The sequence below is a fragment of the Anopheles coustani genome, chromosome 2, assembly GCF_943734705.1.
Source record: "Anopheles coustani chromosome 2, idAnoCousDA_361_x.2, whole genome shotgun sequence".
In the NCBI taxonomy this organism is placed as follows: Eukaryota; Metazoa; Arthropoda; class Insecta; order Diptera; family Culicidae; genus Anopheles; species Anopheles coustani.
Genome location: NC_071289.1, coordinates 44,867,438 through 44,886,110, shown reverse-complemented (window position 1 = coordinate 44,886,110; position 18,673 = coordinate 44,867,438). Strand labels below are relative to the sequence as shown.

General features: G+C 40.6%; 1 protein-coding gene across 1 annotated transcript; it reads left to right on the top strand.

Annotated features, from left to right (window-relative positions):
* Nucleotides 1–13,459: 13,459 nt before the first annotated feature.
* Nucleotides 13,460–16,662, top strand: LOC131267194 (protein Wnt-2). The gene is made up of 7 exons (XM_058269993.1): nucleotides 13,460–13,538; nucleotides 14,551–14,705; nucleotides 14,780–14,842; nucleotides 15,572–15,711; nucleotides 15,845–15,979; nucleotides 16,077–16,264; nucleotides 16,344–16,662. Exons 1-7 carry the CDS (start codon nucleotides 13,486–13,488, stop codon nucleotides 16,660–16,662), a joined length of 1,053 nt encoding a protein of 350 aa, XP_058125976.1. The 5' UTR covers nucleotides 13,460–13,485.
* Nucleotides 16,663–18,673: the final 2,011 nt, after the last annotated feature.

Sequence of the window (18,673 nt, the reverse complement as noted above, 5' to 3'; positions counted from 1 at the left end):
TCACTCAAACTGTGACCATTCGATTTAGTTACCCCAAATTGTTCGAAAATGATACCCATATTGCATTGAAACCATTGTTTAGCAAAGAGATAGGATGGGGGCTACCTTACCCCTTCGGCCAAATGGATGAAATATTCTCACTTGTTGGCTATATGTTAAAATAGTATGTGGTCCAATTTTTGTAAGAACCCATTTCATAATTAACGAATTATTATTATTTTTCATAATTGTAATCGATAGGTGTTCGAAAGGGGGATAGGGAAGGAGGGCATTAGAAAGAATAAAAAATTAGCTTTATTCCAGCCAAGTTTGGTTCAGATAGACTTAGTAGATTTTGCATAGCATACATGTGATAAGAATTAACGCTTTTCATTTTGAGGATTGCTATAATTTTGCTGAAGAGGAGGAGGGTAGAGGGAGTCTGAGGTAAGATTGAACATTAAGAGTAAGACCATTCGATTTAGAGACCAAAAATAATTCGAAATTAATACCCATATTGCATTTATACCATTTTCGGGGTATGGAGTAGTATGAGAGCCCCCCTTTCTCCTTCCCTTAGAAAGATGAAATTTTATATCATGCTATGTTCCTGTGTGAGCAGTATGTGTACCAATTTTTGTGAAAATCCATTCAATAATCGTTGAGTTATAATTGTTTTTCATTAATTTTAGAGGGTAGGTGTTCGGGAGGGGTAGGGAGGTATGGGGATATCAACAAACGAAGTTCAGATCATTCAACCATGGAAAATTAGCTACCTTCCTGGCAAGTTTGGTGGAAATCGGCCCGGTAGATTTGGTGTGATGCGATCACATACATACATCTTCTTCTTCTTCTTGGCGTAACGACCATCTTGGTCATGCCTGCCCGTTAAGGGCTTACGAGACTTGTTTCCCTGTTGTACGTGGATAGTCAGTCCTCTCGTACCGGGGAGGGTCCGGTCTCGCTTGGGATTCGCACCCACGCCGTCGAGGTGTTGAGCCCCGGCGCTCATGGGCCGATTTTCTAACCGGCTCTACCGCTCGGCTGTCGCGGACCCCGCACATACATACATATATATACATATATATACAGACAACGGTGACTTTTATATATTAGACTAGCTGATTAACCCGATTTCATCCGGGTAGAAAGCCAATTCCAAACGAAAGAGTGTGTCCATTCAGTATCTTGAGTTTTACAATGTTAAGAATGTTGGACGTTTCACACTTGAAAATTGGCTTTCTGCATGTTTGGTGTAAATTGATTATATCGATTTTGTGTGATCGAGAATATTGTAGGAGAAGAAAGAAGAAATCTGAGATGAGATTGAGCACTCAAACTGTGACCATTCGATTTAGTGATCCCAAAAACTACGAAAATGATACCCATATTGCATTTTAACCCTTGTTGGGCTAAGGGGTAGGATGGAAGGAATTTAAATCGATGTAATAAACCCAATCTACTGTCAAATTTTGAAAACCGCGTATGTCGGATATCTACTGTATATACAGACAACGGTGACTTTTATATATTAGATTACCTTTCGAAAAAAAAACATTCATGGGGCATAAAGCATAAACGAAGTTAGATTTTACATTCGAACTCCGTGTGAATATATTTCAAGTGAACTGAAAAACAGGACTGATCCGTTTCGGAAGTAGCAAGGAAGGAAGGAACTTTCCTAACTGAAAGACGTCCACCAGCAGGAGCATAAAAAAGTAAGTAAATAAAGATCCACTTGCTAACGAATGGCATTTCCGAACATTCGATCATCATGGTGCAAATTAAAAACTAAACTAAACAAATTGCATTAAATTTGCCTCACATTGGAAGATTCACATTCTATTAATTTTATGTAAGTAAATAGTACCCCTTCTTCATTTTAGTACCCCTACTTTCATTCTAGCCCCGCTACACGAGCCGCAAACTCAAAAAGTTTGCGGCGCAAAGAGGGGAACAACCGAAAAGTTTACTGTAGAGAATAGAATAGATAAGAAACTTGGAGAGTAACGAAAAATGAGAATGTATTATGAAAGGATTAGCTATCAACACAAGAGAGGCACAACAGAGAAAAATGAGAATGTAGAGAATAGAATAGATAAGAAACTTGGAGAGTAACGAAAAATGAGAATGAGGATTGAGCCACGATCAGCAAGAGAAAGCGAAAGGACAGGCAGTTTTTGGACGGACGTGTAAGACAGCGGTCTGAACATTTGGATTTGTAATCAAATATATAAAAAAAAAGAAAAGAAATCTGCTTCTAAACTGCTTCTAATCGGAATGGCGGGTGTACGCAGGAAACCGGGCAAAAGTCACGACATTTACGTCAAAAACTTTTCAGCTCCGTGAGCTGAAAACTGCACCCGCAAAGTTTTTGGCAGCTACCGCAAACTCAAATGCGCGAGAAGAAGATGATGAAGAATAAATAAATGTAAACATAACAAATCTCAAAAACAAAATAAACGAACATACGGTGATAAATTTACGTGCTACGGTAATAATTTGTCATTGGCTGGCGGAGATCATGACTGGCGACAGCATTGGTACCGCAGAACGCGGCTACACGAACCGCAAAGATTTTGACGTAAACTTATATGCTTAGTCTACACGAAGCGCAAAGCAACCTTTGCAAACGGTCAAATGCTGTGAGTTAGCGGTAAAATGCTGTCAGATGGGCAGTCAACTGTCAGAATGTGCGCAAATCTGTTTTTCGGTCGGCGAGTGAAAAATAGATTTGCAAAAATTTGCGCACCTGGTATAGAGTGCTGGTGGATGGAAAATAGTTGTTTGTGATGATGTACAGTGGTTGTTGATAAGATTTCAGTGTACACAATACCTCTGTGCTGTTTTTTACAGTTAAACAATCAAATCAACACTGAACGCGCTTACATCTGCATCGGCTCACAAATAGTAGCGTCTACACGAAGCGAAAAAAAAGTGACAGAAAAAATGACATTTTCGCCTGTATTTTCAGAGTTTTGCGCCTCGTGTAAACTAAGCAATACGGTTTTTGAGTTTGCGCTTGGAGTTTGCGGCTCGTGTAGCGGGGTAGTAAGACAAAAATTTGGATCAATGTTTTACAATTTGCTTTACTAACTCAACAACGATGGTCTATGCTGCCGTGTGTGTTGCTTTCATATCAGCTCTGAACATGGTTTGAATTCGCACATAGTTGTATATGTTGTATGACCGTTTCTCGCATGGGTAAAATAAAATGGAAAGCAAGGTGTATTTTAATATAAACATAATTTATTTACATTTACACTTAGTTTCGATTACTTGATAACGTTCTTGGCTTTGCCGTTAACATAAGAAATAAGCGTTAACAACATGATTACGATATGGGCCGCTTTTCGCTTCACTCTGGTGATTTTTTTCATTGGCGTATATGCATTCAGTTATCGTCAGAAAACACCAAAACATAATCAACATGATTGCAACCGACAAACTCCAGATAAGCTCAGTGGCGGATTCAACGGTATACGAACTAAGAGCGGCCGCAGGGGGGGAGGGGCTATCAAGGGCCCAAGAACCTTCAAGGGACAAGCTCGTAAAATTTATACTTAAACAAATATTGTTTAATCTCTATATCTATAAAAATGGATGTTTGTATGTTCGTGATGCTAAAACTCAAAATCGGCTGGACCAATCTTGATGACGTCTTCGTATGATTTGTTCCTTTTTACCCAAGGAAGTTTTAGGAAAAAAGAGAATTTGAAAATTCCGAAGGAAAAGCCGGAAAATGGGAAAATTCGGTAAAAACGGCTTTTTTCCATATAAAAAATAAAAAACTACAATCTTTAACAAAAATACAAAACGGCTGAACTTATTTTAACGAATACTTTTGCCAATTTCTTCCTTTTGGTCATTTAAAGGTTTTAGAAAAATGAAAAGTTAGAAAATTTAAAAGAACAAGCAAAAAAAATCAGAAAACTCGAAAAAAGGCTTTTTTTCATAAAAGTAGTATTCAAATTAACAATTTTGAAATACGAATCTTATCTTACGTACATTACCTACATCTTGAGGGAGATTAGATCAGCAAGTACCAAATGGGACGATACGTTAACTGCAATGAAGCGCTATGGAGAATATTTTCTTTTGCAATTCATGAGCGATTTCCTACTGTTGTGCATCTCGCAGTTCATTTGGAGAATGGTCAAAGAGTGTATTTCAACCTAGAAAATGCAGTACAACTAGCCGAAACACAACCAGCAACAACTTTGACGAGTTTTTTTTACCTGCGCCAGCGATCCTTTTGCAAGAACATTGGTGTATTCGGAAATGCCTCGATATTACACATGGAATGCATCGTCAAAGAAAGGGTTACGTAGAAAGCGAGGCCAACCAGTAGACGGACATCCAGATGTGTTTTCAACTAATGCATTAGGACGAATATACACAATCCACCCAAAAAACGATGATTGCTGCTATCTTCGGTTGTTGTTGGTTAATGTACGTGGTCCAACATCGTTTGAGTCATTACGTACCGGGAATCGTATGGTGTGTTCAACTTTTCGAGAAGCATGCCAGCAGTTAGAATAATTGGAACATGATAATCAGTGGAATCAAACAATGGACGATGCCATAGCTGCTTCACATGCCACTGAAGTTCGTACACTTTTCGCGATGATCATTTCGACATGTCAGCCTTCAAATCCACGCCAACTATGGGAAACGTACAGAAATGACATCGCCGAAGACATTTTACATCGCATTCGAATAACAACAGGAGATTTCGAGTTACAAATGAACGATAAGATCTACAATGAGGCATTGGCGTTGATTGAAGATTTGTGTTTGCCTATGAGTGGCAAATTATTGACAGAAATTCATATGCCAGCGCCAAATCGCCAAATCCAAGATGACGACATAAAGACGTTGGAACAACAAGTTCAAAGAAATGTCCCACTTTTGAACAAGCAGCAAAAGAGTGCGTATGATCGATTGATGAAGGTTATCAATGATGGAAACGGTAGACTATACTTCCTGGATCCGGCGGAACTGGAAAAACGTTCTTAATATCCTTGATTCTGGCGGCAATACGATCTCAAAATCGTATTGCGAGGTGGAAGAACGGCACACTCCGCACTAAAATTACCGTTAAACATGCAAGTCCATGAAACTCCTGTTTGCAACATTTCAAAGCAATCAGCTATGGCCCAAGTATTGAAAAATTGTAAACTAACTGTGTGGGATGTGCACAATGGCTCACAAACGGTCTGCGGAACAATAACGGGCGTTTTGGTGGCGCAACGGTACTGTTAGCAGGCGATTTTAGACAAACACTTCCCGTTATTCCAAAATCAACACCGGCAGATGAAGTAAATGCATGTCTCAAATCATCGTATTTGTGGCAATACGTTAAAAACCATACGATTGACTATAAATATGCGAGTGCACTTGCAACAAGATAGAAGCGCAAGAGTTTTCTACAAAGAGCTTCTAATGCTTAGTTTACACGAGGCGCAAAACTCTGAAAATACACGCGCAAATGTCAATTTTGCTACCACTTTTTTTCGCTTCGTGTAGACGTTCCTATTCGTGAGCCGATGTAGATGTAAGCGCATTCAATGTTGATTTGATTGTTTAACTGTAAAAAAAGCAGCACAGAGGTATTGTACACACCGAAATCTTATCAACAACCACTGTACATCATCACAAACAACTATTTTCCATCCACCGGCACTCTATACCAGGTGCGCAAATTTTTGCAAAGCTATTTTTCACTCGCCGACCGAAAAACACATTTGCGCACATTCTGACAGTTGACTGCCCATCTGACAGCATTTTACCGCTAACTCACAGCATTTGACCGTTTGCAAAGGTTGCTTTGCGCTTCGTGTAGACTAAGCATAAGAATTGGAACCGGTCAGATTCCGGTTAATATATCCAGTGGATTAATATCAATTCCGACTACCATTTGCCAATTCACTTCAACTAAAGAGGATCTCATAACTAATGTGTATGTGCAATATATAGAAATAAAAATATAGATGTTAATGACCTCAACTGGAAAATTCTAAACCAAATTCCGGGAGATTTGCGATCATACAAATCAATCGACCGTGTTGAAAATGAAGACGAAGCCGTGAATTATCCAGTGGAATTTTCGAAAAACCTTCATGCGCCGAAACTTTGTAAAGGAACACGATTGATTGTGACGCAGCTTATGAACAATATCATAGAGGCAAGAATTTTAAAAGGGGCTTATAAGCGGACCGAATGTTTAATTCCTAGAATTCCCTTGAAATCGAACGATATGCTATTTCAGTTCAAGCGAATTCAATTTCCACGGAATCTTGCATTTGCGATGACAATCAACAAGTCACAAGGGCAGTCGCTGGAAGTGTGTGGCTTAAATCTAGAAATGCTTTGGTTTTCTCATGGCCAGCTATATGTTGCATGTTCACGCGTTGGAAAACCGGCATCATTGCACATTTACGCAAACCAACAAAAGACTAAAAATGCAGTCTATCAAGGTGCGTTACAAGCAATAATAAAATCACAATAAAATGATTTCCAACATAATGAATTCAAATTTCTTCTCTATACAGTTTTAAAAACAAAATTTAACATCACAGGTAGTCAATTTCAAATTTTAGAGTATTACAAACTGCATAATTATTTGACGGGGCGAAGTTCGTCGGGTCAGCTTGTTTTAGTTATATAAATAAAATTGTTTAATTGTTTAATTGTTTATTAGTATATCACATTGCTTGCCTCTAGCAATGCAAACTTAACTACATAGACGTAGGCAGATTGAAGATGGCCAGAATGGAGCTATATTTGATATAGTGAATCAGCCAAAACTCTCGCAGACACTCAAGCAAGGGATCATCTCTACCATAGCTAGTACGACGAGTAAAGTGCCTGTGGGGGACGAGTTTCTAAGGATCGGGATGGGACATAGACAGGAATTTGTTGGAGTAAGGAGGGTGCATCAGTGGTACCCAATAGTAAGCCAGCAATCAACAAAGCCCGCCTGGACTCCGACGAAGGAAGACCCAGAATTTGACCTTACCTTACCTTACCTTACGCTGGGCGGAAGAGGCGTGTCAGAGTTCCCAGAGTAAAGTTTTTGCACCCTTTCAATCGTAACGTCATTCGGACTCCACACTACGCTTACATACTCTAGTATTGGGCGAACTAGGACACAATATAACTTTTTCAAACATTGGGGATCCGTCAGCTCGTGGGCAAGACGGCGGACAAACCCCAAAGTTCTCAGTGCCGAGCTGATAACCTGCTCGTGTTGTTAGTGTAAGAAGAGTCTCGAGTCCAAGATGACGCCTAGATTCCGAACTTTAGATACCCGTTAAACAGCATGGCCATTTAGAGTATAATGTCCCATGTGTGGTAGTTTAGAGCGAGAGAAAGAAATAATAGAGCACTTATTAGTGCACAGAGAAAGAAGATTAGATTAGAAGATTGTTTTAGTTGTGTAAAGTCAGTATAAAGTAAATTCTGATATGGCATCCACTTGACCACCTCGATCAATTTTCGCCAATAAACCTGACACAAACGTTATTAAGTTCGTGACAGTATAGCGGCCTGGCATGAATCTATGTTGCTCATGGCTAATATACGCTTTGCTATCATGCATAAGTGATGGAAAGATTACGGTTTCGACAGTTGTATTGGACACTACAGTAGGCGAACCTTTTTTAAAACGTGCATCATCCAGCTAGTTTTCCAAACTGCAGGAAAAAATGACCCGAAACAAACTGCTAAGAAGTCAAAATCTTCTTCCTCACAGCCTAGATCTAAACTCCATTGAGAATTTGTAGTCAACTCACGATGGCAGGGTGGACAAAGCTGATATATCGAATAAAAATGATTATTTTGAAGATGTAATGCGTGCTTAGGAAGAATTGGATCCCCAATAACTAAAAAACCTAGTGGAGAGCATGCCAAAGCGCTTTCAGCAGGCTCCAAAAGCTAAACCAGGACACATAACATATTGAATTGATGAAAAAATATTGAGCAAAAATCGAGCGAAAAAAATTTCGAGGTGGACACTTTTCCGTGCCGGTCACTGTATAAATTAATGCTAAGAACCATAACGAACTAATGGCAGGATAGTCTAATACATGATCAGAGTCGAAGAGTAACAAAAGAAACATATTTTATAGTATATCAATTGGAACCAAGCATGTAGTTGCTTGGTTACTGTAAAAACTTGTAGATTTTTGTCTTGTTTATATGCTTTTCAACAAAGTCCATGTTAGCTATTATTTTTATCCTACAATCAATATGTTTTCTGGCTGACTCATCTAATTTTGATTTTATCTATTTTGTTTAACAAGTCTTATGCAATAGCTAGAGTGAGAAAATTAAATAATTTTATTCGCACATTAATATTCGTTTAAATACGTACCTCGTTTCACAGGGACTAATGATTTTTATTTAAACTTATATGCAGAAAAAATGCATTGCCTACATTGAAACTGTTTAAGATTTTCAACGCTTTGTTTTATTACTCTGCTTGATATATTCCAGTATCTTGTTGTTTTGTTGCAAATACATGTTTCCAATTGATAAACTGTAAAACATTTATCTTCTGTTGCTCTTCAACTCTGACCACACTTTCATTATTTTATTTGGGTTTTGAGCATTCATTTTTGTAGGATGCAGTAAAATTATCCATTACTAGCTGATTAACCCGATTTCATACGGGTAGAAATCAATTCCAAACTGAAGAGTGTTTGCATTCAGTATCAGTTTTCAGTTTAACAATCTTAAATTTTGCTATGTGCAAAAATCGAGTATTACCTTTATTCGATGAAACCATGTAAATATACATTTTGCATTCATTACCTAACTATGCTTCCAGCTTGGTTAGTGCAAGCATTTAAAATTAATCTATTAAAGAAAGTATGAGAAAAACTGTTCCTAAACCACAGTTGGACCAGGACAACAGATAACCGACGATTATTTAAGAGCACTTCTACCATCGCCCGCTATATTTACGGTGTTAAATAGTGTCTTTTTTAAATCCGTTGCATCTGTCGTAAGGTGGATGTCATCATACATTTTTAGATATTTTGTATCGTTCAGGTGATAGAAAGTTATGACAGGAAGGAAGCATAAGAATGTTGGACATTTCACACTTGGCTTTCTTATAATTATGTTTGATCGAATTGATTAGACCGATTTTGTGTGATTGAGAATATTTGCTACGTAGAAGAGATGAGATTGAGCACACAAACTGTGACCATTCGATTTAGTGACCCCAAATTGTTCGAAAATGATACCCATATTGCATTGTAACCATTTTTAAGGTTATTATTAACAAAATGGAATTAGAATTGGAAAGAAAAATTAGAATTAGAAAAATTAAATTTTAACCCATGCTATGTCCCTACGTAAGGAGCATGTGTACTAATTTTTGTGAAAATCCGTTCAGTAATCGTTGAGCTAAAATTATTTTTCATTAATTTTAGAGAGTAGGTGTTGGGGAGGGTCCGCGACAGCCGAGCGGTAGCGCCGGTTAGAACATCGGCCCATGAGCGCCGGGGCTCACCACCTCGACGGCGTGGGTTCGAATCCCAACCGAGACCGGACCCTCCCCTGTACGAGAGGACTGACTATCCACGTACAACAGGGAAACAAGTCTCGTAAGCCCTTAACGGGCAGGCATGACCAAGAGGTCGTTACGCCAAGAAGAAGAAGAAGAAGAAGTGTTGGGGAGGGATAGGGAGGATCGGGGATATCAACAAGTTATCCGAATTATCAGAAGTTCAGATCATTCAACCTTGGAAAATTAGCTACCTTCCTGCCAAGTTTGGTGCAAATCGGCCCGGTAGCTTTGGCGTGATGCGATCACATACATATATATATATACGAGGGCTGACAATAAAGTAAGGTCTCCAACGCTGCAACTTCGCCGGATCACGCGCTAGGCGAAATCTGGCAACACCGCCGTGTTCCTTGGTTCCCCCACTACCACTTTGCTGCTGGGTGAGGCTTCCCCGACCGCTCAGTCTTGGCTGAGCAGCCGTCAACGATGGAGGTACCCCTTGCGTCAGCGTCCAAGTGCGAATTGCGTTCTATAATACGTTTTTTGAGTGCGAAAAAGGTGACACCTATTGAAATCCATCGTCAACTAGTGGAAGTTTACGGGGAAAAGTGTATGGACATAAAAAACGTGCGTAAGTGGAGCTGCGAGTTCAATTCCGGGCGCACTAATGTTCACGACGAGGAGAGAAGTGGCCGACCGTCGGTCTCGGATGCGATTGTTCAAGCAGTGGAGGCAGAAATGCTCAAAAACCGCCGTGCGACAATTCGGGACTTGGAAGAGAAGCTTGGAGGAGTGTGTAGCAGCGAAACAATCCGTCATATCCTTGTGAACAACTTGCAGTATCACAAAGCTTCTGCCCGATGGGTGCCGAAACAGCTGACCGAAGACCACATGAAGCGGCGCGTGGAATGTGCGACCAAAGTTGTGGCCCGTTTTGAAGAAATTTGGCTGGGACATCATCGATCACCCTCCCTATAGTCCCGACGTGGCCCCAAGTGACTACCACATGTTCCCCGCCCTGAAAAAACATCTCGGAGGGAAGAAGTTTAAAAGTGACGCGGAGGTTCAGAAAGAGGTCAACACCTGGCTGCGCGAGGCGGACGGAGAGTGGTATTCTGCCGGCATAGACAAGTTCATCGTGCGGATGCGCAAGGTGTTGGAAGAAAATGGCGATTATGGAGAAAAGTAGCCAAGACCTTGGCCTTTCCAACGGTGTATCGCTTTTTGTAAATAAATGTCATTTTCTATGAAAAAAAAAATTGAAGACCTTACTTTATTGTCAGCCCTCGTATATATACAGACAACGGTGACTTTTATATTATCCATTATTGAGCTCCTACAAGTTGTTACTTGTCGATCATAAGAGAAAATTGATAAATTCTATAGAATATTTATTTAAGTACAAATTTTACAAACTTTGCCATTGAAGGTTCGGGGCCCCTTGCGAGCTCGGGCCCCCCGCGGCCGCTCAACCCGCGCACCGTTAAATGCGCCACTGCAAACAATAGTTGTATCCAACTAATATCAAGAAATGCGTTTTTGACATATCCTGTTAGATGTTGCCTGATACATTAGAAAACGCTGCATACCATTCTTTAAAAAAAAATCGTTATTCCTTCTAAAACGAGTTACGTGTTTAAACGAATACTTCATGCGGGTTTTAAAGGGGGAAGTAGAACTATTTAATTTTTCTTCTCTATTAATTCAATAACAATTTTTTTTAATTTTGCAGTACGTGCCGTATCGTAGATTGAATAAGAATTGTTGGGCGAAATTGATAAAATGAAGGATAAAAATAATAGCTAATATTGATTTTATTGAAAAGTGCCTAAGCAAGACGCAAATTGATGATTTTTTATTGCATAGGGGCCCGTTCATTTTACCCCATGAGTGTAAATCCCCCACTGGTTAAGATTCTTCTGATAAACGATAGCAAAGCCTGGAGCATTACTAATTTGAAGTTTAAAAGCCTTACTTGAAAATTCCGCATTATGTTGCCCGAAAGACGTGTGGGGATAGCTCCTGGGGGGATTTGAATGTCTGAAAAAAACCATCTCAGCCCTTTCTGAACTGCGCTGCGATGACGGAGTCAATGATGATACTCTGAGACCCCTGCTGCCGTGACCTGCCCTTCTCCTTCCCCGTGCTTTGCCCGACTGTTCCTGGAGCCCAAATTACCTCAGTTCATCTGCTGCCTCTGTGCCATGCCGTACTCTCTCTTCGCGCTCGCGATAAAGATGTTGCGCGAAAAGAACCACAGCACTTCACTGGAATCGTCCGAATCGTCTCGCATAAGGAACGAGTTTTGTCTGTACGATACCTTCGAACATCCTACAAGCGCGCAAGATACATATTTTCCTTGAGCGATCGCGCTTCGCGCGGCGTTTTCGTCGCCGATCGTCGCTTGTAGTGGTCGTCGTCTCCGTCGCCGTGCGCTATTCAGTCGTCCACCGTCCGCGAAACTGATCAGAACGGCCTGTTTCGAGATGGAACTTAAGCTCCTTGGTGATGTGTTTGGTGCAGTGTAAAGGAAGAGCGATAACCGTACGAAACAAGACGTTGGATGAATAAGGCATAAGGCAGTCTGTTGGTGAAACTGGCAAACGAGCCTACGAGATCGTCTGGGCGGTCGAAACGCGAACGAACAAGGCAAAACATAAAAAAATAATCTCAAACAACCTCCGGGCTCCGGGTCGATCGCATGCAAGGAGAGACGGCCGGATCAACAGCAGCCTGTTCGTCCGCTTGGTCTGGTTGCCATCAGCAACCGTGAGAGCTCCATAGATGCTGCAGAAACGTGCAGTACGTCTCTTACCGGCAGGGCAATTATTTCCTTCCTCATCGGCGACGCTAACAGCACGAACGGCGCAGAAATCGCAACAAAGGTTCACCATGTGTGTTGGTCTGTTGTGGACCGTAAACCTCCGTAATAAGGAATGCTGCGGAATTCAGCCTATGTGATAGATGTATTGCTCCCTCCCGACGTTACTGGTACCCTGAAGTTACTGTACAGCACTTAGCATAGCGCCCCATTTTTGCAATAGTCGGGAGAACACGAGCTACGACGCTAAACCACCCTTGGTATTTGAGAACCAAATTTCTCCAGCAACCTTTGCCCCGCCAACGCAATTATCATCCTCTCGTGCCGCTTGATTTGGTGGCAGCAGCGTGATTCATTCTGAAACTAGTTTGCTTCTTCGTCTCTCGTAATCTTCTTTCAGCCTACTATGAGCATAAAACTAAATGAAAAAAGCCAGTTTTCGTCCGGTGATCGGTAGCGATCGGGCGTTTTCCAAAATTGTACATCCAACAGTGAAACTGTGCCAAGCGTTTAGATCAATACGCCTTTGCTTCTGCCACGGAATTTTAGCCAACACCAGATAAAAGCGTAAAGAGTAAAAATCACCTCAGTTTCAACGCTCCGCTTCCCGATCCCGAAGAAGGGTTCGTCGCTTGTGTCGCATCGGACTCGCGCTGACGCCGCAGTGTGTTTGTGCGCAAATCGTTCGTGTTGTTACTAACTAGCTCGTTATTTGGCTTTTATCAACGGCAGCGGGCGGGCGAGCTAGGTGGACTCTGAAGCGATATCGCTGAGTTGAAGATTATGTGCAATGAATACATAAATACAGTTTCAAGTTAGTTGGTGCCAATGATTGTGCGATACCAGTATGGTTTTTGTGTGCTCGGCTGTTCACTGTGCGCGCCGTTGTATAAATGTTCATGAAATTTCGCGTCAAGAAGTGTTAATATACACCGAGTGCATGTGCACCGATAGGGTCGTGTAAGAAATGTTTATATTTTTTCTTTGACTATCTAGTGCTACAGATCTAGTGCTACCTTCTTTCAAGGCACAAATGCAAACTCCCTGTAGTAATGCATCGTAGTTTATATCGAAGTGAACATTGATTAACATTGAAAGAGATCACAATTTGATCGGTTTTCTTTATGCGATGCCTTAAAAATGTCCTTCAATACAACGGCGTAAGATGAGAAACATTGCAGCGGCACTGTTTGTCTTACTGGTAATCTTCAAGTTAAGGTAAGAATGGAGTTGGATGTTTTACCAACATAAAAAAAATTGTGAAAGAACAACCAAACTTCTAACGCCTGCCAAACACAAACGATCTTATTATGAGAGGAGCTATGCGGGGTTTACTTGCTTTGGTTTTCGATAACGCTTTTATCAGTAACATTAGAAACGGTCATCGTGAAGATGTTACATTTGGTTTCGACACCTCAACCTACACACATCTGAACCGGAATCAAGCACCACCTTTTTCAGAGGGAAAGTTCGATTGTATCTAAACGGGCTTTTCCCACTCGCCTGATATCAAAAAGCACTGTCAAAAACTTCGGGAATATGGTTTATTATGCTTCAGTTTTTTTTTAAAGACAAAAGCACATGATTTAGCACAAGCAAACTTTGGTACTGTTGTACGTGAAACTCAACACGTTCTCATACGATACACCTCGATGCAAGTACGGTTGTATCGTACTAATTAACAGTACAAGCATATTCATCCGACATTGGCAAATATTTTCCACACCTTCTTCTCCATTACCACGAAACATACATGCAATTTCACACATTTAGCTCGCCAAATGCCATTATTCCTCTTAACGGTGGTCAGCAAAAACAAAGCTGTTGGCACAATTCGACACGCTTAAAGAATGCGTTTTTTTTTAATGTGGGTGGCTCCTATTCATGCTATTTCGGGTGTCGCTCTTAGGTGAAACTCCCAAAGACGTAACAGTAAAATCAACAGACTAAAAGTAATGAAGCAATCTAAAAATTGTTCCAAACACATCTGCTCGAGTTTAATATTAACCGCAAAAACCAATTGTCAAGAAGATGCACGATTTTCGCTTTGTATTGCATACATTTAGGAGTCAATAATCACAAAGCACAGTTTGGAGCAAAACGGCAACGACTGTCATAATTATTTAAGACTAGAGAAAACAAATCACAAACCTTTGCTAGCAATATACGCTGTGTAGAAACTCATTACATAACTATCAAATAAAAAAATGTATCTTTTCTATTTTCCAAGGGCTGCCAAATGTTTTGTTTCGTCAGTGCTGTGCTCTCGCATTCCCGGTCTCACACAAACCCAGCGGCAGATATGTACGGAGTCGCCGGATGCAGTAATATCGCTAGCATCTGGCCAGCTGCTTGGAGCAAGTGAATGCCAAAAACAATTTCACGGTAAGACGACGTATGGGCCATTTGTTTGATAATATCTACACATCCGGTAACATTTTATAATCTTTCCCACCTAGGTCACCGTTGGAACTGTTCTCACGTGTGGAATAAAGAGATGTTTGGGCAGATAATGGTTATAGGTATGGTATTCCAATTGGAAACAGTAAAGATGAGTTTAAAAGTATTTGATACATTTCGCTAAGCAAATTATTTCTTGAGGAAGTATATCTGCATAGTGCTTTGAGCTCATTACTTCAGTAAATTATTAAGTAGTAAAAATGAAGTCAACAGTTTATGAACAGAAATACTACAATTCATTCATATTTCTAATAATTTTGAAATATGTTCGCAAAACAGAATAATAATGTGGCATATTTTTCCGTGTAAAAGATTCAACAATAATTTTCTATCAATAGCATATGGCTATCTGACCACATATTTATGAAAGCATAAATTTTAAATTTCTTTTCCCTGGTAAACATTTTTGTTTTGAATACGTTATTTTTAAAATTCTTGGATGTATCATTGATACCTCGAGTGTTTGTTTCCGTACTGTGAACTCGCTTATTCATTTTACTGTAATTAGATAATGCAAAGGAACTATACTATTCTTCTCTCAATTAAGCTTATTTCTACTCCCTCCTCTAATTATTAACATGTGGTTTCCGAAAAACTAAATTTGTGTTGTTTTTATCGCTTCGCTCTAAATAACTTCCTGCTCTCAGAAAAAGCTATAGAAACATTAAAATCGAATCAATCAAACGAATCGCAAAAAATCAGACAAAATTGACTACTGTATTATTAGTTTGTTTAATTGCTCGAAAAGTATATTGAAAGGAAGCTATATCAATTCAATCCTAATTCTACAGGTTCGAAAGAGGCTGCATATACATATGGCATTACCAGCGCCGGTGCCGTATATTCGATAACTGCTGCGTGCGCAAAAGGAAACATTACGTCCTGCGGTTGTGATACCCAGCAAAAAGCATTCACATCCAGTGACTCTGAAGTAAGTTTAATTATTGGATATAAATTATTTTTTATTTTTTGTTTTGTTCCGCATTTCACTCACATTTGGTTTTGTTTTATTTATTTCTTTTAATGTTTCTTTTGCCATCCTTATTCAATCATTGTGTTAGTAGAGCTGGAAATGGGGCGGTTGTTCCGTGGACATCGGCTACGGTATGCGATTTGCAAAAAAGTTTCTCGATGCTCGTGAAATCGAAAACGACAGTCGCAGTTTAATGAACCTGCACAACAACCGCGTCGGTAGGAAGGTGAGCAAAAAGAACTATAAATAAGCTTGCGATAAATAAGGAAAGCTGGCAGGGTATTCAAGTAATTCAAATGACAATTTCGGAATTGTCATTTCAGCTCGTCAAGATGCTCCTACGGACGGAGTGTAAATGCCATGGTGTCAGTGGATCTTGTGCCATGAAAACCTGCTGGAAAAGCTTGCCATCATTTCACGTCATTGGCAACACCATGATGAAGAAATATCGCAAAGCCAAGCTAGTGCACGTGCCAGCCACTTCTTCCAATGGTCAGTTGGTTTTGAAACGGTAAGCTGTGAAAATTGGCCAAAACCGAAACAGTATTGATTCGAATGTATCGTAATAAGCATGCACTTTCTCGCCGCAGGAAAGGAAATAAACCGCCGCCAAAAGACGGTAAAGCCAAGAGTGATAGTCAAAATCCAAAGAGATCGGAGTTGGTCTATCTGCAGCCTTCACCAAACTATTGCGAGCGCAACATCAGCATTGGAATACTCGGCACCGTCGGTCGGAGCTGTAATCGTACCTCTACCGCCATCGATCGGTGCGATCTACTATGCTGTGGACGAGGCTACAACACGCACCAGACCGTCCGGAGCTGGCAGTGCAACTGCAAGTTCAAATGGTGCTGTACGGTAACGTGTGATATCTGCACCGAGCGCAAGGAAGAATACACCTGTAAATAAATGATCGTAAGGATAATGAATTACCGCTTCGTTGTAACCCTAATTATTTTTCATCAAGATTTTCAATTTCGATGGATTTCAGCAATGAAAGAACATAACATTTTAGTAAATATGATAACTCCTTCACGCTAGGAGAGTGTAGGTCTTATTTTCACCTGCGTTGGGAAATTTGCTTCATTCTATATTTCAAATCTTCATTGGAGCCTGCGCAAAATTTATATTTCATCGAAAATATCTGTGTCTTCTTGACCATACTTCACAGTTGACCTAGTCCTAGTTAAACGAAAAGTTGATGTCGAAAAAGGTGAAGATTTATGAGAAACAGTTGAAATATTCAGAGTCCCAAAATGAGAATCGACGTTATGCTATTAGCATCTGATAATAACTAGGGAAGTAAATGAATGTATTTTATAGTTACGTTTAGAAGCCGTGTGAATTTTCGGATGGTCTTCGTGCTGTGCAACTAAAACCTTACACTTTGAGCTCCAGTTTGCTTCTGTTTATTAATCTGTCAAATATAGTTCATTCGCGTTACTTTATAATTCATTTGACTTAGTTCCTAATTCCCCTTTCGTTAATCCTTTTCTCTATTCTAATGATATCCGCCAGAATGTAGGCAACATACCTAACTTTAATTTCCCACATTCCGGCCACCAAAAAAGGGTATCCTTTTTTAACTGTTGTGTGAGTGCTTGATTTTTTTTTTTAATCCTACGCCTATGGGTTTTACACTTGGGGATTGGGAATGAGAGCGAGTCTCGCTGCTGCTCGTACAATTTCCTTCCCTGATGCAGTTCGAATTGTAACAACTCTAACTATGCTATCCTTCCCTGGATGCACTGCTGTTATTCGCCCCATGGGCCACATAGTTGGAGGTACGTTATCTTCTTTGATCAAGACGAGTTGTCCTTTTTCTAGCTCTACAGGGTTATTTGAACAGTTTTTAGCACGCGCTTGTAATTGTAGAAGGTACTCCGGATACCAGCGCGTCCAGATGGCCTGTAAATGTTGCTCAAAATCCTTCAACCTATTTGATGGTTCCTGCGACCTATCAATTTGTGGTAATGTACACATATTGGAGCCTACTAGAAAATGCCCTGGTGTTAGTGGCTCTGTGTCTGTGGGTTCGTTAGACAATGGCACTAGCGGTCAGATGAGTTAATCTCGTACTTCCTACTGTGCGAACAATGTGTTGTTTTACGGAACGTACCGCTGTCTCCCAAAGACCGCCAAAATGCGGGGCACGTGGTGGAATGAATTTCTACTTCATTTCGTTATTTGCACACCAGTTGAAAATCTCGTCCCGCTCTTGTTGAATGCATTTGAGCTTCTTATAGAGGCGATGAAGCTCATGCGCGGCGCCCTTGAATGTCGCTGCATTATCGGAGTGCAGTTCTGAAATATTCCCCCGTGTTGCAACAAAACGCCGAAGTGCTGCTAGAAAGGACGTCGTCGTGAGGTCACACACTAATTCAATGTGTACCGCCCTGGTCGCAAAACACACGAATATAGCTATGTACGCCTTCGTCGGGCTGCGGTTCCGAATCGTTGACTTTAGTAATACTGGTCCGCAGTAGTCAATTCCACTGACAGCAAACGGTCTCGTAGGTGTTACCCGTGAAATTGGGAGGTCCGCGATGGTTTGCTTCACCAATGTGGGCTTCGCCTTGAAACATTGTTGGCAATGATGGTAAACAGATTTAGCGAGACTGCGACCGCCAATTATCCAGAATCTTTGACGTAGTGTGGCTAATAATAGCTGAGGTCCGGCATGCAATAATTTCAAGTGATACGCGACTGTCAATAACTTGGCCAACGAATGATTAGTGGAGAGCAGAATCGGGTGTTTGGTCGCGTCCTGAATCTGCGCATTGTGAAGCCGACCACCGACTCGCAGTAATCCCTTCGAGTCAACAAAAGGCGATAGCCACCTCAGCTTCGACGTTTTCGGAATCTCCTTACCATGCTTTGCGGTGTGCAGTTCCTCTGCAAAGCTATCCTCCTGCGCCAA

Bases quoted from the DNA above. Each gene is read 5' to 3' on its own strand.
- LOC131267194 (XM_058269993.1), top strand. From the start codon at position 13,486: ATGAGAAACATTGCAGCGGCACTGTTTGTCTTACTGGTAATCTTCAAG. The intron at 14,706-14,779 runs GTAAGACGACGT...TTTCCCACCTAG, and splicing joins ATGCCAAAAACAATTTCACG to GTCACCGTTGGAACTGTTCT. The intron at 16,265-16,343 runs GTAAGCTGTGAA...TTCTCGCCGCAG, and splicing joins GGTCAGTTGGTTTTGAAACG to GAAAGGAAATAAACCGCCGC.